Source organism: Acinonyx jubatus, chromosome F2 (assembly GCF_027475565.1).
Source record: "Acinonyx jubatus isolate Ajub_Pintada_27869175 chromosome F2, VMU_Ajub_asm_v1.0, whole genome shotgun sequence".
In the NCBI taxonomy this organism is placed as follows: domain Eukaryota; kingdom Metazoa; phylum Chordata; class Mammalia; order Carnivora; family Felidae; genus Acinonyx; species Acinonyx jubatus.
This window is the reverse complement of record NC_069394.1, coordinates 8,998,781-9,020,898: the sequence shown is the minus strand read 5'-3', so window position 1 is coordinate 9,020,898 and position 22,118 is coordinate 8,998,781. Positions and strand designations below refer to the sequence as shown.

Below are 22,118 nucleotides of genomic sequence, written 5' to 3'. Positions count from 1 at the left end.
TCCCTGATGAGGAGCGACGTTGAGCATCTGTTCATGTGTCTGTTGGCCATCCGGATGTCTTCTTTGGAAAAGTGCCTATTCATGTCTTCTGCCCATTTTGTCACTGGGTTGTTTGTTTTTTGGAAACCCTGTTTCTAAGCTAGAACTTCTCTGTGATGCCTTTATTCATTTATCCGAGATATGGAAGCCACTGGCCTTTGAGTTTCATAGCAAAGTAATCAAATGGGCTACTATTTATGATCATTTTATAGTTCAGACACTTCTGTCCCGTGCCTTATCTCAGCTGGTCCTCACACCAATCCTGAGATAACAAGATAAGGCTTTCATCCCATCTTAGTGATCAAGAGACTCTGGCCCAGCGAATCCACTTCTCCGATTTCACACAGCCAGCTGTGACAGAATGGGAACTTGGAACCAGGTTTCCTATCTCTAGATACAATCTGCTCACCCTAAACCACCTCGCCTCACTACCGAATCATAGTCACCATGGAGAGGGCAGCTTTTTATGGCTCAGTTTCATTTAAAAGCATCCAGTGAGGTGCTGTTACATATCCGACGTTGTGCTAGGTGCTGGGGATACAGGGATGAAGCCAGCAAGGGGAGAGCAACCTAGAAATCCATCACTAACTGAAACATCTAAGAACCCTTTAACAGGGTTCGTGGGAGCTGGGGATCTGGGGGAAGCACCTCCCCCATTAGACCTGCTTATGGGATGGAATTAATAACTTTTTTTTTTTAATGTTGCCTTTTTCTGCCATCTTATCTTCTAGAGCAGAGACGGGCAAACTTTCTCTGTAAAGGGCCAGATAAATATTTTAGGCTCTACGCGTCTGTTCCAACTACTCAACTCTGCCACTTTAGCGGAAGAGCAGCCACAGAAAATACATAAATCAATGGGTGTGGTTGTGTGCCAATAAAACTTTATTTACAAAACCAGGCACCAGCTGCATTTGGCCCCACCCTGCCCTAGAGCACTGGTGGTTCCCAGGCCTGTCTTGATCCAGTGATATCCTCTCCCTCTGTCCCCTCCCCTCCCTCAGCCTTTAGACCTTGGGGGTGCTTTCCAGGCCTGGGAGGGCTTTGATTGCCATATGCTGTGGTCTTGGGCCTCTAGTCTCAAGTCTCCTCACCTACATAGACATTTATACTATTTAGTCAGGTCAGATTGCAGTAGTCTATCTCACCCATAGTGTAGCTAATCTGCACGGTAATCCTGCTGAGGAGAGATGCCTAGCTTTGAGGTTTAGCTTCTGGAAAACAAATTAAACTGTTTCCCTGTTAATTCTGTGCAATGCAAATTCAGTGTGCAGAGCTCACCTCCAGCTGAAGACGCCTGCCCATGTGTTTCGGCACAGGCATCACTCGCACCTCGTGCACACATACGGCTACCGATCGTTTTCTTAAGCTAAGTACTCATGTGGCCTAAATATGTGGCTCTTCTAGAAAGAGTCCATCATTTGCTGCAAACCATTTCAAAAGACAGAACTGCACATCTAACGTTTTCCCCATGTTGGAGCTCATTCCGTCTGGGATTCTTTGGACAGCGTCTGGAGGGAGGGTTGAATACCAGTGTCCGTGAGAAAGCAGGCTTGCGTGCCCTCAACAGTCTTTAGCTTTTATATTTTCTGTCTTTGCTCCTCCTTCAGAGATGCCACGTTCATGAAATGTGGCTATTTTCCTGCAAAGGAAAGGGATGGAGTCTGAAGGTTCTGGTGCTTTACCACCCTCAGTCCTGAGTGCTTGCCCAAGATCCTGCGATTTACAGCTGAAGCAGGTCTTGTGAGAAGGAGCTGTAGGCTGAGAACCAGGTTAAAACGTGTGACCATTTGCTTCCATCCTGAGTTTCCATTGAGTTCTTACTAGGACCGCAGTGTTTTTTAACAAAGTTTCACTCATGGTTTCCTCCCTCCCTCCCGTCCTTCCTTCCTTCCTCCCTCCTTCCTTCCATCCTTCCATCCTTCCTTCCTTCCTTCCTTCCTTCTCTTCCTTCCTTACTCCTTCCATTCCTCCCTCCCACCCTCCCTTCTTCCTTCCTTCCTTCCTTCCTTCCTTCCTTCCTTCCTTCCTTCCTTCCTTCCTTCCTTCCTTCCTTCCTTCCTCCTCCTCCCTCCTTCCTTCCTTCCTTCCTTCCTTCCTTCCTTCCTCCCTCCCTCCCTCCCTCTTTCCTTCTCTCCCTCTCTCCCTCCCTCCCTTCCTCTCTCTTTTTTCTTTTTTCTCTCTCCCACTCCCTCCTACCCTTCATTCCTCCCTCTCTTCCTTCAGTTCATTCATTCACACACCTGTGGAGCCCCTGCCACTTGCAGGCACTGGGCTTGGAGCACCACAGACATCATGTTATTTATTCCCAACATCTATGTATTGTAGGGACTGCTACCATTCCTCTTGTGCAGGGGGAGATAGAGGGTCGGAAGAATTAGGAAGTTTTCCCCAAGTAGCTGGTGCATCACATCAAGCCCAAGTCTGCCTGCCTCCTCGGACCATCCACTGGTTCCTCCTCACGATGTTCCTCGGGGGCCTGAAAGTCCTGAACACACGCCATCCCAGGGCTTCTCAACCCTCGCACCATGCACTTCCGGGGCCAGACTGTTCTTTGCCGTGGGGGCGGTCCTGCAAATTGCAGTATGTTTAGCAGTGTCCTTGACCTCTACTCACTAGATGTCAGCAGCTGGCATCTCTCATAGACCCTTAGGACAACCAAAAATGTCTCCGGATATTGTCAAATGCCCCCTGGGGACAAAGTCACCTCCAGTTGAACCTCTGCATTATGCGCCGCTCGTGAGAAAGGGGTAAACATCTGTCCTGTCTGTCTGCTTCCTCTCCTGTCCTCATGGGAACAGTATGTGGAGACTGATCCGCAGAGCAAGCAGCAAAACTTTTCTCAATCAGCCAACAGTGGAGCGGAGCAAAGCAAACACACCTGCTGGAAATAATAAGAAATTTCTCTCTCCCCGCCCCGCGCATGCGTGCACACACACACACACGCACACGCACACGCACACACACGCAGTGACAGAAATAGAAGATCTCTTCACCAGCATTTAGCGTTTCCTTTGTGCAAGGTCCTAAGCCCTGTGGGGAATCAGACACAGGCCTGTTCCAAGTCCCAGATGATGGTATTTGGCCCTGAGCCAGGGTCCCAACAAAAGTTGACTGACTCCATCAATGGATGCCAGAAAATGTGGTGGAGGGGATAAGCGAGGACTGCAGAGAGGGGGGTGAGCATTACAAGGAGAGGGTGGAAGGTGCTGGAGGTGGGGCAGGCTGGCAGGTGGCGCTAACTTTGACCTGATGGGCCAGATGGACCTGGGGAACGCAGGAAGGGAGAGAGGGTGTTGCAGGCCAGGGCAGTGGCCTGTAGAGGGGCCCCCGAGCTGGCCCTGGACCCATGTGAACCGGCAGCGGCCACAGTCGGGGGCCAGAAACGCTTTGAATCCCACACCTTGATGTCCTGGCAGCTACCCACCCTTGGCCCCTAAATCTGTTTTCTTAGGAGTGAAATGCAAATAAGGACCCACGGTGCCTCAGTGTCATTTCTGCAATCCCGAAGTTCTAAAACTTAGAAAACAATTTTTCTGTGGCTGTGTGAGTTTGTAGCGAACTTCTCTGGTGGCCAAATCTGCCCGAGAGTAACTGAAGAAATCAGATGCTCTGTTCATCCCTGTTCATATGAGTAAGCCACACATTTCACCCCAGAAATGACTGATGTGTTCGATGGTGGGGCCTGACTCCAGACCTTGCACGTTCTGTATCCCTCTGTTCTTTTTAAAAATCCAAGTAATCCTGAACGATAGCTCATGTCTGGCCCCAGTGAGCCGAGGAAGGGCTCGGATCCGGGGTTAAGCTCTGCCTGGCCTCCGGTGGGGAGAATCAGCGAGGCAGTGCACGTAGAGAGGGGATTGGTGCTGTGAGCTGCAGACATTCAGTGTCTCGTGAACATCAGCTGTACTTGCTATTAATTTTTTTTTTTTTCACATTGGGAAGTAACCTGACTGGACTCAGGCTGTTGGGGTCTGAGTGAACTACCCGCATTTTTACAGTGCGAAAGCAGTGTTTTGTCTGAATGCAGCACCCACTGTCGTCTCCTTCCCTCCCCGCCCCCCATCTGTCCTCCCGACAGGCAACCCTCTGCTCAGCTCTGGGACACCTGCACCTTCTGTGACCATCACCCCCCACGGCCAGCTGCTGGGCAGGTCCCGGGCCGTCCAGGTGGGCACGTCATGGAAGCAGGTGGATCAGTTCCTGGGAGTTCCGTATGCCTCCCCGCCCCTGGCCGAGAGCCGCTTCCGGGCACCGGAGCCCTTGAACTGGACAGGGTCCTGGGATGCCACCCAGCCACGGTGAGAATCTGGTGAAATACATTTTGGTGAATGCGCAGAGAACTCCTCTCCCGTCCGGGTCCTCCAGAGCGAGACTCGGTAACAGAGCCTTGCGTTCCGGTTTGAGTAGTGAATGGGGGCGGGGAAGTGTGTTAAGGCAGCCTTAGGTACGCTAACAGATAAACCCTCTGGATAGCATTATCTTGCTCCCGTAAAGTGAATTTGGTGATGGAGCGGCCGTTGTGTTCTGCCCCATGCGGTGATTCGGGGACCCAGGCAACGGGCACCCCCCTTCTTCACGCACATTCCTGGACTTTGCCTCCAGGAAAGAGAGGCTTCGGAAGGGTCCTCACGGACGATTCCTATGGGCCGTGCCTGCGGGTGTGTGTGATACGCACATCGCTGGCCCTAGTCTGCAAATAGTTGGAACTCAGCCCCCTGGCCATAGCTGACTCGCTGGGGCTGAGAAATACAGCAGAGAGGGGGAAAAAAGCACATGAGCGAATGAAAAACATTTAAAAACGGCTCTCCCTCCCAATAGGAACAGCCTTCAAAGGAGTTTTTAGAAAAAGGAAAAAAAAAAAGGTCAAATCCTAACTTCCTGCCTCATCCACCGCGTCGGTTTCCCTTACCGCCTCCCATGCACACACCGCTTTAAACGGTTGCCACACTGGAGATTTTGCCATTTTCGGAACCAGCGTGTGTTCACCTGGGAAAGAGCACAATTCTCCGCTCTCCCTTCCTGCAGCCCTGCCCTGAGGCAGCTGGCCCAGCCCTGTCCCTTGTCCCCCATGGCTGGCTGGCGGGCCGGTCCACAGCCCACGGCGGCAGAGAGAGTGGGGGGGGGGGGGGGGTCCCGCTGTTCCTCTCACGTGCTGCCCCTCCCTTTGCCCGTCGCCCAAAGCCGCCCAAGTGCTGCAGAGCCGGTGGCCCAGCGGGCGTTTGGCCGGGGCAGTGGGTTCTGGCCGACAGTGGGCAAGAAGGGAAGATGAGGCCTGTGCCCTCGGCCGTTTACCTGGAAGTCACAGAGTCTGTATCCCCAGGGCCAGCTGCTGGCAGCCAGGCACCAGGACACCCACGTCTCCCGGAGTCAGCGAGGATTGCTTGTATCTTAACGTGTTTGTCCCTCAAAATGCGGTGAGTTCTGACGCCCTTGACTGCCCTGAAAACTGCCCCGTTAGAAACCCCCTGTCCCCGGAGTTGCCAGGCCCTTTATGCCTCTCCTCCGTGGCCTGCTCAGGTCTGCCCCCCCAGGGCTGTCCTGTCTGGTTCTTGGCTCTGTGAATAAGCAGGGGTTCTCCTGGTTCCTACCTGGCCTCACCGTATCCTCCCTACATCCCCAGGTCACCCGCCCCCCCCCCCCCCCCCCGCCCGCCACGGGAGATGAGGCACAGTTGTCCTGCTTCGGTTTTCCGAGAAATACTCACAAAGGGCTTGTGTTGGGGTGCACTGCTCTGGGTGGGACGGAGCGGTGCTTAAAACAGAGGGAGTTGCATCTTAGTGGGAAGGGCGGAAACAGAGAAGCAAGTATCGATCGACTACTGTGTTGAGAGGACACAGTGACAGGAGGTGTGTTGGGCGGTGTTCAGCAGGTGCCGCTTGAACAGGGGTGGGTGGGGAGGCGTGAGGCAGGCGGTGGGTGAGGGTCAGTGATGCGGGGCTCTGAGAGTGGGAGAGAGCCCGAGCAGGAGCGGGGGGAAAGGGCGGAGCCTGACTCCCGTTCACCCACGCATAAGGAAATGAACAGCACTGTCCTTGGAAGACCCTAGGAGGGACCCCTAGGGAATTCCCCCCCCCCACCCCGCACCAGAGTGTTGTTCGGGGCAGTCCTGGAGGGAAAGGCTTGGAGCTGCGACCCTGACTCTGGTTCTGTCCCGATTTGAAGCCTGAATCTGCCTGAGAAGCAGCCATGACCCTGGTGTTGAATGTTTGAGTTTCCTGTTTTGGGGGGAAGGGTCAGAGTGCACGAGAGAAAAAGGAACTGATAAGGTTTAGGAAACATGAGTTTCTGGTGACGCCAGCCCAGTGTCGATAGACGCCATGGTGCCGGTGACCACGCTACAGCGTCCTGGTCCCCTAGCCCGCTAGCAGTGAGATTCCACTGCCCTTTGGACGTTTGACGTCAGCAAGATGGTCTGAGTAAGCTTGGTCATGAGGCCTCTCAGACGTCAAAGCTCCCGTGGGCTGCACCGCTAAGAACACAGAGCCTAGGATAAGGGAGACAGCAGGTCCCCTCTGCCTGGTGCTGGTCACCCCATACCTGGGATGCCGGAGTAAGGTCCGGCGCCCAGCTGGACTTCCACTGACCCCCCCGTACCACTGGCCTAGAGAAGGCAATCACGTTCTGTGTGCTCCAGTTACCGGTTCTGAAAGTGGGAGAGAAACAACATCTGGTTCATAACGTTCTCGCAAGAATTAAATAAAACATTGCATGGAGTCTCATGAGTCAGGAGATGGCTGATGGGGGATATGAGATGACCACGAATGGGACAATGTCACAGGGGAGTGTGCTGGGAGGGGGCTGAGGCTGCAATTGTGGGCCAGCCGCCTCCTCCCCGTACGTGTTTTAAACAGTGACTTCGCCGCTCTGAGCCTCAGCGTTCGCACCCGTGGAGTCGAGGTGCTTAGGGTCATTAGAGCATCGGCCTTGTGGGGCAGAAGCTGTGAGGGGGCGCCCGAGGTGACCACACTTAGCGTGCCATCCATCGGGGCGGGTCCTCAACCAGTGTTCGCTGTTGGTGGGGAACGCATGCGTGTCAGAGCCCGTGGCACGTGGCTGGAGCCGTCACAGCACAGGGAGGACTGAGTGAGCAAGACGCACCTGGGGTCCTGCACACACCGCGGCCCGGAGTCAAGTTCGGGTCCCCCAGAGGGAGCATTATATTCTAACAGAAGGGTCAGCTTGGGTTTAAGTCCTGCCTTGCCACTCCCTCCCTCACTGTGTGATCTCAGACGAGCTATGTAAGATCGCCAGGCCTCTGCCTTCTCATCTGTAAAGTGGGCATGGTAACAATCCGCATGCTCCTGGAGCTTGAGGACTGAATAAGGAACACGTGTAGGTGCTGAGCCCAATGCCTTGCTCTCGGCGCATGGTAGAAGGTGGCTGTGTACCCCCAGGGTGGGATTCAGGGACACGCTGGCCAAACTAAAGAGGCTCACCGGGGAGGACCCAGAGGGCCTTCCGGAATGAACTAGGGGCGAGAACCGAGGGGCTGGAGGACTGCATAGCTCCAGCCGATGGGCTCCCGGTCTGCCGTGGGCTGCCATTTCCGCCACCTGCTCACGTTTCGAAACAGCTTATCGGGTGACATCAGGCCGATTAGTGCACTGGTGATGCTGTAAGACAGCACTGGCCGGGAGACGTAAAGAGAGATCTATTTTCTCACGATTCTGAAGGCCAGGGATCCAAGACCAAGGGGCCGGCCGGGTTGCTGGCTTCTGAGGCTGCTCTCCTCAGCCAGTGGATGGTCATCTCCTCCCTGTGTCTCCACATGGCATCTCTTCTGTGTGTCTCCATCCAAATGTCCCCTCTTTTTTTTTTAACATTTATTTTTGAGAGACAGAGAGAGACAGAGCATGAGGAGGGGAGGACGAGACACACACACACACACACACACACACACACACACACGCACGCACAGAATCTGAAGCAGCCTCCAGGCTCTGAGCTGTTTGTTAGCACAGAGCCCAACGCGGGGCTCGAACTCACAAACCGCGAGACCATGACCTGAGCCGAAGTCGGACGCTCAACTGACTGAGCCACCCAGGCGCCCCTAAACGTCCCCTTCTTGTGAGGCTACCAGTCATATTGGCTTAGGGCCCACTAGCTTAATCACTGCCTCATAGGACCCTCTCCAAATATAGTCACATTCTGAGGTCATGGGGGTCAGGGATTCAAGCTGTGAGTTTTGGGGGGACACAGCTCAGCCCGTAACGTGGGACTCAGTGTGCTTACGAGGCAGAGTTGCCAGGAAGAGTCACGTGTAGGCTCAGAATCTGGCACTTTCTTCGGAAAGGTGCCCTCACCAAGCTCTGCCGGCTGAGAAGGGGCCAACGTGTCGCCTTACATTTGTCCGCTCCCCACAGGCCCCCAACGCGTCCGTGCTGGTGCTTTTCCACAACACCGTGGAGGGCAGGCGGAGTGAAGGGCAGCTGGCCATCGACGGCTCCTTCCTGGCCGCCATTGGCAACCTCATCGTTGTCACTGCCGGCTCCCGAGTGGGTGTCTTCGGCTTCCTGAGTTCTGGTGAGTCGCTGGTGTGGCTGCTGACCCCTGAGCCGAGGCCAACTCTATGTGTGTGTCCAACCCCTTCTTCTCAGAGCCCCATCTGTCCCTTCCTGGTCCCTGGCCCTCCTCCAGCCTGGTGAGCTCTCAGTGGAATGTCCAGCACACCATGAGACCCCTCCAGTGATGCTGACGCCCTGTTGCCACCGACTGAACTTACTTTGTGCTGAAGCTGTTCCAAGTCCATTACGTGCTTTATCTTCTGGTGTGTGTGTGTGTGTGTGTGTGTGTGTGTGTGTGTGTGTGTGTGTTGAGGTCCCAGAAGGTCAAACCCTTGTTTAATATCGATAGTTAAGAAACAACAGAGCCAGGATTCACCACCGAGATTGACTTGGCTCTAGAAAAGGATAGAAATGGATTATAGGTCCTGGGCCCACAGGGAAGCCATTTGACTCCGCGTGAGGGCGGGTGTCAGTAATGCTTCCTGTTTCCTCTTGAATGCCAGCCTCACTTGGGAATGTCATCCTGTCCCCTATCCAGTCACACAACTGTTTGTCACCCTGGTTACACCCTCCACTTCCCCCACCAGCACCCAGGGCAGAGGTGAGGCCCGGACACTTTCATCATCTGCCTCTTCCTCCGCGTCCAGCCCCCACCAGTGGTGGGTATTTGTCAAACAGCCATGGCCAGCGGTGGACATGCTGGCCTGGGAATCTGAAGAGCCGAGGGCCAGCTCTGCCATTCATTGTCTGAGTCTCATTCATAAAACCCTTCGCTTCTGAGTCTCAGCTTTCTCCTCTATAAAATGGGAACGATTTTACCCAACTTCCAAAGTTACGTAAGGCTCCAGGGAGGTCGTACATGTGAAAGGGCTTCAGATACGGTAGTGGGTCCTCCAGGTAGGCACTGAACTTCATCTCTGTTCTCCAAGGATCTCACTTAAGACCTGAATGCCTGACCTGCTAAGTAAGGACGGGCAGGTAGAAGGTAGCATGGCGAGATTGATGAACTCACCTAGGATGTGGTGAGTGGGTAGGTATCCAGCACGGGCAGGAACTCAGCAGTGCTGGGGAATGAGGGCTGTGTAGACCACATGGCGTGAAGCCTCAAGCGCCGTGAGAAGATTCTAGGCCTGCACGGCAAACCCAAAATGGGCGCCAAGTCAAGGCGAAATACCACCAGATGCCAACGAGGGAAACACGGATGACAAACAGATTTCAGATTTTCCTTCGGAGGGAACGGGGTCGACTGCTAGAGCGCTGACAACTTTGCCTGGATTTTCTTTCCTCTTGTCAAACACGAGACTGACGATGATTTGCGAAGTCAGTAGCTCCCCGCTCTGAAGAGGCGGGTGAAATTCAGAACTCATCCTGTTGAACGTGGTCGGGTGGAGCTTTCCACAGACAGGGCCGGCTCCTTGGCACAGAGCCTTACCAGACAGGGAAGAGTAAATTTCCATACGTCCCCTGTGCCCGAGGGGTGGGGGGGTGACGGTTTCGTGGAGTGTAATCTTACTGAAGATTTGTGTGCTTCTGGGAAGGCAGACTCATTTCTGCTGCCGGTGGAGACAGTGTCGGGGGAGGCAAAGGAAGTTTCCAGAACGCCCAACCCTTCTCCTTCCTGATCTGGAATGCTGCCTGTTCATTGTGCTTAAAGCAAAACTGCGAGGGAGAAGGAAAGTTACAGTTGAGAGTGCCGGTCTCCACCAGACATTTCTCCTGGATTACCTCATTTCATCCTTAAGGCAGCTCTGTGAGGCCACTACCAAAGGGCCGTTGCACAGATGAACCATGAGGCTCAGAGAGGTCGAGGAACCCCATGGCCCACAATTAGGAGTGCGTTCCGGGCTCTGCATCCCGTTGCTCAAACAGCAAGGAGAAATCTATCGTGGCTTGCTCCCACGGATGTTTACAAGTGCCCTTTGGGTTCCCTGTTCTTCCGTGTACAGAGTAAGATTGGTCTTTTACATCCTTTTAGCCACAGATGGTTCTTCTTTGCTTTATTGACCAGACTCCCCAGCTCCCCCCACATTCCCGGGCTTTTGCCTCTCTTCCATTGAGCCGCCCTGCAGTTCCGCCAGGAGAGGGGAGCGATGCATCCGGAGAGACACTGAGACACAGAGGCGCTAGGATGCAAACAACAGCCTCTCTGACCACAGTCAGCCCGCCCGCCCTCCGCAGTGTGTCCCCTGACAAAGCTCTGCAGAGGACGCAGGTGCCCGCAGCCCCAGGGGATGCTCAGGAAGGGGGAGGGACTGGTGTGCGATTCCACAAACCCCCCAGTAAGTTTGTGACACCCAACACACCATCCCCTTTACCACTTACATTGAATAAATATATAATAGACAGGCGCCTGGGTGGCTCAGTCAGTTAAGCGTCCGACGTTGGCTCAGGTTGTGATCTCACTGTTCGTGAGTTCGAGCCCCGCATTAGTCTTGCGACTGTCAGTGCAGAGCCCGCTTCGGATCCTCTGTCCCCCTCTCTCTGTGCACCTCCCCTGCTTGTGCTCTCTCCCTCTCTCTCTCGCTCGCTCAAAAATAAACAAACATTTAAAAAAAATAAAAGAGGTATAATAGATTTTACCATTAAGAGTGGTTTTAAGTTTACAGAATAATTGAGCAGAAAGTGTAGACAGTTCCCATATACTCCTTCTCCCCCTGCCTCAGTTTCCCCTATTGTTAACCTTGCGCGTGGGTGTGGCACGCTTGTTACCACTGATGAGGAGACACTGATAGTTTATGATTGACTAAAGCCCACAGTTTGCAGGAGGGGTCGCTCTTTGTATTGTACATTCTACGGTTTTGATAAACGTATAATGACACGTGTCCACCATCGTGTGTCTTACAGAATAGTTTCACTGCCCCTAAGGCCTCCCTGTGCTTCACCCGTTCGTCTTTCCTCTTTTCCATGTTATTTTTTTTAACTTAAAAAAAAATCTTAATGTTTATTTATTTTTGAAAAAGAGACAGAGAGCGAGCAGGGGAGGGGCAGAGAGAGGGAGACGCAGACTCTGAAGCAGGCTCCGGGCTCTGAGCCGTCAGCACAGAGCCCGACGCGGGGCTCGAACTCACAAACTGTGAGACTGTGACCTGAGCCGAGGGCAGACGCTTACCCGACTGAGCCACCCAGGCGCCCCTCCCCTTTTCCAGTTTAAATAGTTGGAAACTGCAGTTCAGCACGCAAGTCTGGAAAGAGACAGGCTAGTTTGAGTCGAGCCTGAGCCCAGTGTCCTGTACGGCTCGGACTTTGTGTCTGAGCAGAACGGGGTCTGAGAACAGCTCTGTGGGACCCAGGGGCTCTGGGCAGTTCCCTCCCTCTGCCTCCACTCACAGGCTGCCCATCTCTCAAACGACACTAGGACATATGGGCAGATGATAGGGTACAGTGGGTGGAGGGCAGACGCCTGGCACCCAGCAGGGGCTCGCAAGGGTTAATGCCCCGTTTCTTTCCCTGGATGGAGCTTCTTCAAGGCAGGGCTGTGTTATGGTCATGACTGGCTCTGCATCTGGCCAGCAGCTGGCACAGAGCTGCCCCTGGACCACAGCAGTTGCAATGGCCCCTGGCACTTACTGAGTCTATGCACATTATCTCCTGTGATCAACGTACACAGCATCTTCCAAGGTAGCCCAGAGTGAAAACAGTCTTCCGAGAGCCCTCGACGCCAGAAGCGCTTTTCATATTTTATTTTATTTTTAAGTTTATTTCTATTTATTTTGAGAGACGGGGGGGTGGGGCAGAGGGAGAGAGAGAGTCCTAAGCTGGCTCTGAGCTGTCAGCACAGAGCCCGACACGGGGCTCAAACTCACGAACCGCGAGATCGTGACCCGAGCCGGAAGTCAAGAGTCAGACGCTTGACCAACTGAGCCCCCAGGCGCCCCAGAGGCACTTTTGAAAGGGGACAGAGGAAGAATGGAAACAGAAGCTCACGCCCGCCCTGCGGCTGACTAGACAAACTCACGTTCTCAGCAAGAAAAGGAAAAAAAAAACCATCAGCACTTCAAGGGGGCCCTGGTTCCTGGTGAGCTGAGCAGTCGGAAGGGAATTGAGGTGGTTGGTGCCGGGCCGGGGTTGGGGTGTTTCCCCAGCCTGGATCTTGCGGGTGGGGACCGACCCTCGGGGGCACAGGCCACAGCGATTGTCCTCTCTCCGGCAAAGCGGTGCGGCGAGGGCAATGGGGCAGGTGGTGTGCAGGCTCAGAGGAGGAGTGGGCAGGGCGGCCCACGGGCCCTCTGCAGGGTGTGGGGACAGAGGAAGTGTGCTTTGGCCAGGGGATCAGACAGAAGGCCACGCCCAGGACCATTACCGTCACCTCGTCATCCCTGGGGCACACGGATGCCTCCCGAGAGGCACTGCCACCCTCCAACCAAAAGAATGAGCACAGAGTCCTGTCTCGGCGGCCGCCCCTCCACAAGGGCCATTTCTGCTGCAAAAGCCAAGCCAAGGCCAAGGTCTGCAAAGACCTGAGACAATGCTGGCGCCTGAATCTGGTTTATTCAAGCAAAGCCAAACAAATTCTACAGTGCTTTCTGCCAGGCGCTGTTCCATTGCCTTTCCAGTCCTGAACTAATTCAAGCATCCTAACAACCTAAAGACATGAGTATGGTTATCATTTCCACCTCCCAGACAGGGAAGATCAAGTCACATTCAGGAGCTTGTCCAGGGCCCTCTGGCTCTATCACCTGAGCGCTTGGCCCCCTCACCTGCCGCCTCTTACCGACGGCCATCAACAAGACCGGGTGAGGGCCCGCTGTGAGCCCCGAGAGCTTCGGCGGGGGGGGGGGGGGGGTACTGGAAGAAATCCAACAAGCAAGTGAGAACCAGTTAGGGATCGAGGGAACAGTTAGATGCTTACTGGGCTGGTTCTGTGGTTCACAGGGGCAGGACACTGGAGGTGGAAAACAGGTCAGGGCAGCAGGGGCAGGTGCACAGGGTTGGACATCTGCCCACCTCTGTCTCCCTACTGGACTCTATGTGTGGCCAGGGGGGAGCCCCTCTCCAGTGTCATGGGGGCACCGCACAGCTCATGTGTGGGCAGGATGAAACCAGGAGGACCCCCGGTCGGCCACAGCCAGCCAGATTGCAGGGGGATGAACTTAGCCTTGATGGCTGGGCAAGGGTCAGTGTAGGAGAGTGAAGGGAGCCCAGACGGCTTGGACGGGCCAAGGCCATTCTTAGAGGATCTCAAAAGCCAGGAAGATGTTTAGACTTGACGCAGTAGGAGCGAGGGAGTCAGGAGGGCTTTCGAGCACAGAAAGTTCCTTAAAGAGAGCACTTCAATTTTTTTTTAATGAAAATAACACAGTGCCTCGCACATCATTCCAACAAGTGTTTGTTGAGTTGGACTGAGCATTAGGACAGAGAGTTCTGAGTATGCATCGGGATCTAAGTCCCGACTTTATCTTACATTTGCTTCTTGCACCAAAGCAAACATTCCCCTGGAGTTTCAGGTTCCTCCTCAGGGAAGGAAGGGGTTGGTGCAGCCTGCCAGAGACCAGCCGGCTCACTGCCCCTGCGTGCGCTGCTGACCCTGTGTGACCTGAGGGCCAGGAACATGCCTGTCTTGCCCCCCCCCCCCAGAACGAGGCACAGCGCCTGGCACCAGGCAAAGCCCAATTCAGACTGTCTGAAGAGCAGCCCTTGAAGGCCCCCTCCCCCTCTGACTTCCTGGGGGTTTCTAGACCCCACAATGTCAGCACTGTCCTTGGGAAGCTGATATAGGGGAAGGGAGAGTCAGGGACAGCGGCCCCCAGCCCTCCTACATTGTCACTGGAAACGCAGGCTGCAGGCGTCACTTCCCAGATGTCCGGGACTGGGTCCTCCTCCATCGGCACCTGCTCTCCTGCCTTGCCCGAGACCTCAGAAACAAACGCATTTGTCCTAACAAGCGGAACGGAAGCGTGATCCAGAAAAGTCATGGTGAGGACTGTGCTAATGTCTTCACCAAACCCAGAACACAAAATGCATTTGAAGAAATGCTGAGACTATTCCCAGCTGGAAGAGTAATCTGAGCTATTATGTCCCCAGAGCAGGCGTTCTCAGCAGCTTTGTGAGCGCCAGGTTGGCAAATCGGGGTGCACGATTCTTCTGGTTTTCTGTTTGGGACTATGGAGTCTCGCTGGTAGTTTCTTGCTGGATACTGGACCCTGTTGATCATAGCTCTGGTCATTCATTCGCCTGACGTTTACTGAGGACCTGCTGTGTGCCCCTGATTTCAGTGGGGTACACGGTCTAGCAAGGGAGGCTGTACCCAGGGTGACAAGTATCCAGATTAGGGAGCCCTGCTTCACTGGAGGGCTGCCTCTGAATTCATGGCATTGCTAACACTTGAAGGATAGCTGGGCTGGAGGAGGAAGATGAGGAAGGCCGGGGGAAGGCAAGGGCTCTGGGCAGAGGAAACCCCATGTGCCAGGCACCGGCCTGGAAGAGGGTGACCCCATGTTTGAGCAGTTGATAAGAAGCCAGGCCCGGGGAGGAGATGAAGGGGGATGGGGCCCAGGGGACAGACACCCTAGTCCCATGTGTGTTGAATGCACTGGTAGAACTGAGATCATGTCCTAATGGGATGAGATGGGAAATTTTAGATAGGATGGGGAAGTGTGTGTGTGTGCGTGTGTGTGTGTGTGTGTGTGTCCGTCTTGTGTGTGTGTATGAAAAATTATGCATTTGAAAGATCACCCAGGGGGTGCCTGGGTGGCTCAGTTGGTCAAGTGTCTGACTCCGGTTTCGGCTCAGGTCGTGATCTCGCAGTTCGTGGGTTCTCCAGCCTGCATCAGGCTCTGTGCTGACAGCGTGCGGCCTGCTTGGAATTCTCTCTTCCCCCCGCCCCCCGCCTCTCTCTGTCCCTCCCCTCCCAAGTGTGCTCTGTCTCTCAAAATAAGTAAAGGAAAATTTATTTATTTATTTTTTAATTTTTTTTAACGTTTATTTATTTTTGAGACAGCATGAATGGGGGAGGGGCAGAGAGAGAGGGAGACACAGAATCGGAAGCAGGCTCCAGGCTCTGAGCCATCAGCCCAGAGCCCGACGCGGGGCTTGAACTCGCGGACCGCGAGATCGTGACCTGAGCTGAAGTCGGATGCTGAACCGACTGCGCCACCCAGGCGCCCCAGTAAATGAAAATTAAAAAAAAAATTAGAAGACCACTCGGGATGTGGCACGGAGAATCAGAGGGAGAGACGCACGGATACCTGAGGCCAGTGACAAGCGCCGAGGAGATCGGTGGGGAGAGAGCCTAGAGCATCAGCAGGTGTCAGGGAAGACTCCAAGGCGGTGCAGGAGCAGACCAGGGGGGTGGTGCCGCATTAGAAGGAGGACGTGAGAAATTCCACAAAGGCTACTGGCCGCATGCTCAGGGCACTTGGAATCGATTCCCTTTGGGACTCAGTGCACTTGAAGTGCCTTCAGCAAGGTAGCCTCCTGGAGACTTGAGGAGCCGGAACTGGGAGGGCACTCTGTGCCCCTGATGCTCCCGAGTCATCAGCAGGTGGGTGGTGATTGGGGGCATGGGAATCTGCTGGCATGTCCCCGAACAAAGTGGGTGACTCTCAGCTCACGCTGGAAGACGCCGGGTATTTCAGAGTGGTCAGCTGTGTAGACTGACAAGGAGGATCCACTGGGTTCAGAGGATGGCCAGAGGGCATGGGCATGTGATGTGCCAAATGCTGAGGAGAAGAATGTGTTTTTGCTATACTATACGTGTGTGTGTGTGCATGTGTGTGTTTGAATCATGTCATTAGAAAAATAGTGCTGAGCTCTTCAGTAAATAAATACTTACTAAATTCTGTGAAAAGAGAATAGAGAGATCAACTCTGCTGAATGATCAACATGCTGAATGTGCATGGGAGAAGAGGCAGTAGGAAGGAACTGGATGGAGAGCCTCAGCCAGGCCTGGTCCTTGTCAGGGAGGAAGAGGTGTGGAGAGCCACCACAGTGGGCCAAGACGTGGGGCATCCCCTCTGATGTGCCAAGCCAGGTGGTACTCTGAAAGTGCCCTGACTCTAATGTAAACGGCTGCCCTAGCAAGTGCCCTCGCCTATGGTGGGAACGCTGTGGGCCAGAGAAACAGAAGGACAACGTCAGGGTCTCCTACCCAGCAAAGGCTGGATGCTCCCGGTTCTGGAGCCCATGCTGCTCCCACCATCCTGATCTTTGCAGACAGGAGGCCAGGTCCCCCAGAGGTGACGTGTGCCTGGCTCAGACACCACCGGGGGTGACTAAAATCCGGATTGTAAAATCGCCAAGGGTAAAAGGCTTTCCTCTTTCTGCAGGTTCTGGAGAGGTGAGTGGCAACTGGGGGCTGCTGGACCAGCTGGCGGCTCTGACCTGGGTGCAGACCCACATCGCAGTGTTTGGTGGGGACCCTCGACGCGTGACCCTGGCGGCAGACCGTGGTGGAGCCGATGTGGCCGGCATCCACCTTCTAACCACCAGGGCCTCAGACTCCAGACTCTTCCGGAGGGCTGTGCTGATGGTGAGTCCCTTCTTCTGCCTTCAGATTTGTTTTAGACATGGGTGAGGCGAGGGGTCCTCACTTGCCTTTTAAGACCAGTTGACTTCAATTGCTTGGTTTCCTTTATCCATGCTTGCTCTTGGCCATCTTTCCATGTACATGTGATTCCAGGATGCTGAGGAACTCCCCTGACTACTGTCCATCATTCTAAACTGAGGAAAATTCTAGATGGTAAAGTGTTTCTATTTTGGGAGAGTGCCTCAGTAGGGTTTAATGATCTGAACTCTTGAAGACCTCTTTTGCCAATCGACAAACATAAGGGGGTAGACTGTAGGATGAGAAGCTTTCTGGTGGAAGGAAAGCTAATGATGAGGGCACAGTTTAGCCAGTATGATGCTCACGACACCCAACAGTATTGCTCACGACAGGAGAGAAGTGGAACAAGAGAATTCTCATCTGCTCCCCAGTGTTGCTTCCCTGACCTTCTCGGGTTCGAACTTAAAATCTTCCCTTATGCTGTCTGGTTTCTTCAACCGCCCATGCTCCAAATCTCCTGCTGAGATTCCGTTCTGGTGGCATTTCTTTGTGGAGGACTACTGGGTGATTCATTCCCTGTAGCTAATCCCTTCTACCTCGTTGTTTCCTTTGCCTGAGGGGTGAGGGGAGGTGGAGACCCCAGAGCTTGCCCCCATGGTGGATCAAGGAGTGGCGGGCAGCTGGGTCAGCAGCCACAGGGTGAGGCATGGAGCTCCCAAGGTTTGGCCAACTGGGTCACTGACTGTTGAATGAAGGCAAAGAATAGAACTCAGTACTCATGGGTCTGCTGGGTGGTCTCATGAAGTTCCTGGTAGATGGTGATGATGGTGATGATGGTGGTGACGATGATGGTGATGATGATGATGGTCATAGTGATGCTGATGATGGTGATGATGATGATGGTGATATCATACTGATGATAGTGATATAATGATATCGATCATAACAGTAACTATTATGGAAGAAATAACCTGGTTGATCACAGCATAAGCCCTGATGGTTATTCTGTCATTGATGAGCTTCTAATTTTATGAAGCATCCAATCTGTGCCAGGTGCCATGCTAGGTGCTGGAAATGCCATGCCAAATAATTCATGTCCTAGTTCTTAGAAGCTTGTAGTTTACTGGGGGGTGGGGGACAGACACTTAAAAAGCAGATATTTAAAAGAGGGTCTTAGGGCAGCTCAGAGAGAAGCCCCCATCCAAGCACAAGGGAGGGGGGGAATGTCCACGGACACTTCCCGGGAGAAGGAATGTCTGAGCAAAATGTGAACACTGTGTAGGCATTGAACCACAGGCAGAGTCCCGACACTAAGGGGCAGCTGGGCTCCTCACGGAGGTCTGCCAGCCCTGGGCTGCAGTGGGGGACAGGGCAGTAATGGAGACTGGGAGGCAGAGAGCAGCTGGACTGCAGTGAGCACCTTGGGTGTGAAGGGAGCCATGGAAGGGGTATGTTTGTTTGCTTATTTGGTTTGGTTTCATTTGGCTTGGTTTCCTATTTTAACCATTTTTAACTGTACAATTCAGTGCCATCAAGTACAATCAATTGCAATGTCATACAGTCATCATATTAATCATTTCCAGAACTTTCCATCATCTCAAACAGAAACTCTGTATATGTTAAACAATAACCCCCATCCCCCCTGCTCCCCAACCCCTGATAACATCTATTTTGCCTTCTGTCTCTATGAATTTGCCTGTTCTAGGTACCTCACATTAGTGGAATTGTACAAAATTTGGTGTGTGTGTGTGTGTGTGTGTGTGTGTGTGTGTGTGTGTGTCTGGCTTATTTCACTTAGCATAATGCCTCCATAAAGGTTCATCTGTGTTGTAGTTTATATCAGAATTTCCTTCCTTTCTAGGTTGAATAATATTCCATTGTTTGCATATACTGCATTTTGTTCCTGTATTCATCTGTTGGTAGACACTGGGGCTATTTCTGCCTTACTGTGAATAGTGCGGTGATGAACATTGGTGTGCTCTCAAAGGGTTTTTCGGTGAGGGGGAAACTCGCTTCCCTTTAGGAAGACTTGTCTTAGAGCTGAGTGAAGGATGCATTTAAGAGGGACAGTCCTGAAAGCAGAGAAAGCAATGCTGAGATCATGAAGTAGCCAAATTAAGGCATCAAGACCAATGCCATGGACCTGCTAGCAAATCTAAGGCCATATGACCACACTGCAGCATTGCCCAGCCCTGCTGGGATCCAAACCCTTGATAGGAAGGAGGACAAGAGTGACATCGTTTGGGCCTCAGTGCTGCTGGGTCAACATCATCACCGTCCCCAAGGGGAAGCGGTACCACCTGCTACTTGGTCTCTCTCCTTCAGCCACTGGAGCCTTCCAACATTCCTTGAGGGGCCCATGCTCTGTTTTGCTTCCTAAGGACGTTTCCTCTGCGTGCCACACTTTTCTCCCATCTTCCTCTTTGCCCGCTCTGTTTGTCCTTCAGGGAATCCTTTCAGACTTTTCAGCCCAGAACCAGACCCCCTTTGTATGACCTCTGCTGCCTGTACTTCTCTGCACATCATGTGTCACGATATCCCACCAGGAGATAATTATTCCCACTGCCAAATCCGTCCCTCTCGTAAGACGGGAAACTCTGGGAGAGCAGAGGACAGCTGTGCCCTGCTCTTACAGGGCCCCAAGCACCCAACACAGCTGTCTTACAGTAGATGCTCCAGAGTTAATATCCAGGAGGCGAAAGAGCAGAGGAATGGCCACGTGTGTCCAGGGTCTTACAGGCCAGGACTCCTCCCTCCCCACCACCACTTTCTCGTGTCCCTTTGTTCCCGATTTTCCTTGGTCTCTCCCTCCATCTTCGCGGCAGGAGGTCTGAACCCAAACATCTCTCAATTCCTGGTATTGGAAACAGAACTTCCTGACTTTGAGTTGCTCCTGAAGGGATTTCCTCCGAGCCTTCTCAGCAACCAGACACTCGGTGGGACCTGGAAGACGCCAGAAATACCTTCCAGGAGGCCGAGTTTTCTTTTTGAAAAGTCTGGAGAGTTTAGGTGTTTGGGGGATTTCAAAGACTAATCTGTTTTAGCAAATGGCAGTGTATTTAAAAATAAACTCCATCTGTTTCAGTCATTTAGAAGCAGCTTTTACAACCGCTCCCAGCAGTCTTTGAGATGCATGTGAAATTATTTGGAATCGAGAGAACGAAAATACTTCAATATATTAGCGGCTCTTAAACTTGTTCTTTACCAGCAGATGTTTGGGGGAATGGATGTGAGTTGGTGATATATTCTTGGACAGAATCGTAAGTATTTCTGCAAAGCTTGAGGCCAGAGCTGTTAAAATGGAGAGACAGGCTCCTGTGATAATTAATAACTTTATTGAGCATATTTGGGGCCACAGAGCACCTCCCATATATTATTTCATAGATTGTTCACATTGCATGGCACAGGGTCTTTGTATTATTTGCAATCTAGAGGTAAGAAGTCTGAGGCTTAGAGAGGTTTAGTGACTGGCTAAAGAACACACAGCCGAGAAGGAGCTGCATTAGAGGCTGGCACCTAAAATCTTGTCCTGTGTCTCCCCCAACTATGCAGCGGCTTCTCTAGAAACTTGCGACTCTTTCAGGGTCTTAAGGTGGAAGGGTAAAGAGCCCAGGCCTAGCATCAGAATGCTTCACTCTTGCATTCTTTATGGATAAAATCTGTGTGATTAATTCTGTCTCCCAAAGGCTTGGATGGTTGGCATCACAGTAGGTGTGCAGAATGTTCTGGAGTTCCCGAACTCCAGAAATCCAGGTTCCGCCTAGCCTTGCTAAGCTAGGGCAATGCCAAGAAAAAGCACGTCTGGGGATGCTTCACCTGCCCAGGATGCCAGGTTGAAGAAGAGAGACAGGTGACGTGTTGCAAACATGAGCTGTGTGGCTCTGATGCCCCGGGCAGTTTTAAGAGAAGACAGAGGAGGTCATGTCCTATGTGGTATGATTCATAGAGTCCAGGAGAGATTTCCACTGCCTTCCTACAACACTGCCCCAATTCTGCATTCCTCAGTGCGAGTGCCAGGCCCCAGGGATTGGCCCCAAGCTATGTTTTCCTGTCTCCTTTTCTGCTGCGTTCCTGCCTGAGCCCTGCACTCCAGGCTCACCGGTAATCAACATTCCTAGAAAATGCCATGCCTTCTTCCACATCTTTCCATCGCTGTTTGTGGTCAGCTCTTCGCAGCCAGTATGTCTGCTTCTCCACCTAACGAGTCACTTCCTTCTTCGAGGCTTGGGTGAAACAGGGCCGCAAAGCCTCTTCTCCATCTCTTAAAACAGAGTGACTCTCGCTTTGGTGAAGAGACTTCTATTTGGCAATTTTTAGGAACACCGCCTTGTCTTACCTACTGGTTAGTCTTCTAATGTATCTATTCCCATGCTGCTGTGACTGAGTGCTTAACTGGGAACGTGAAATTTTCCTCTTAGAACTTCCTTAACACTTAGCACAGCCCTGGGCAGAAGAGGGTACCGAAGCACAGGCCGAGTTCTGTTAAACTGGTGGAGGGGCCCAACCACTGCTTTCTCCTGTTTTCACACAAACCTCCTCGTTCAAGCTCGTTCTCCTCCAATTCTCTTAATCAAAATGGACTGAGGGGCACCTGGGTGGCTCAGTTGGGTAAGCGTCCGACTTTGGCTCAGGTTATGATCTCACAGTCTGTGGGTTTGAGCCCCACGTCGGGCTCTGTGCTGACAGCTCGGAGCCTGGAGCCTGCTTTAGATTCTGTGTCTCCCTCTCTCTCTGCCCTTCCCCCGCTCATGCTCCTTCTCTTTCTCTCTCTCTCAAAAATAAATAAACATTAAAAAAAATTGAGCTATTCATGGGCTCCAGTGCTCTCATCTATATTTTGGAATAAGTTTATTGATTGTCTTTCAGTAGTCTTGATGGGAATTTGAATGTATTTTCATGGAATTTTTCAGTTAATTCAAAAAATGTCTATGGTTTTATAATGTTAAATCTTGCATCCATGAATCAGGTTGCCACCATTACCACAACAGGATTTTTGTCTCCTTACGTCTTTTCGCAGAGTTTTGAACTTCTGTCCACAGAAGCGTTGTGAAGTCATGGTGGGCAAGTCCCTACCTGTATTCTCGTTGGGTTGG

At 52.7% G+C, this 22,118-nt stretch overlaps 1 protein-coding gene across 5 annotated transcripts in view; it reads left to right on the top strand.

The window, feature by feature from the left end:
• The window catches only part of TG (thyroglobulin), a 253,423-nt gene that overhangs the window by 131,398 nt on the left and 99,907 nt on the right, over nt 1-22,118 (top strand). For all 5 annotated transcript variants that reach the window (XM_053208437.1, XM_053208436.1, XM_027063873.2 and 2 more), the window contains 4 exons: nt 4,118-4,337; nt 5,360-5,453; nt 8,403-8,562; nt 16,808-17,010. In XM_053208437.1, the coding sequence (XP_053064412.1) occupies nt 4,118-4,337; nt 5,360-5,453; nt 8,403-8,562; nt 16,808-17,010 (677 nt within the window). The remainder of the gene's footprint in view (nt 1-4,117; nt 4,338-5,359; nt 5,454-8,402; nt 8,563-16,807; nt 17,011-22,118) is intronic.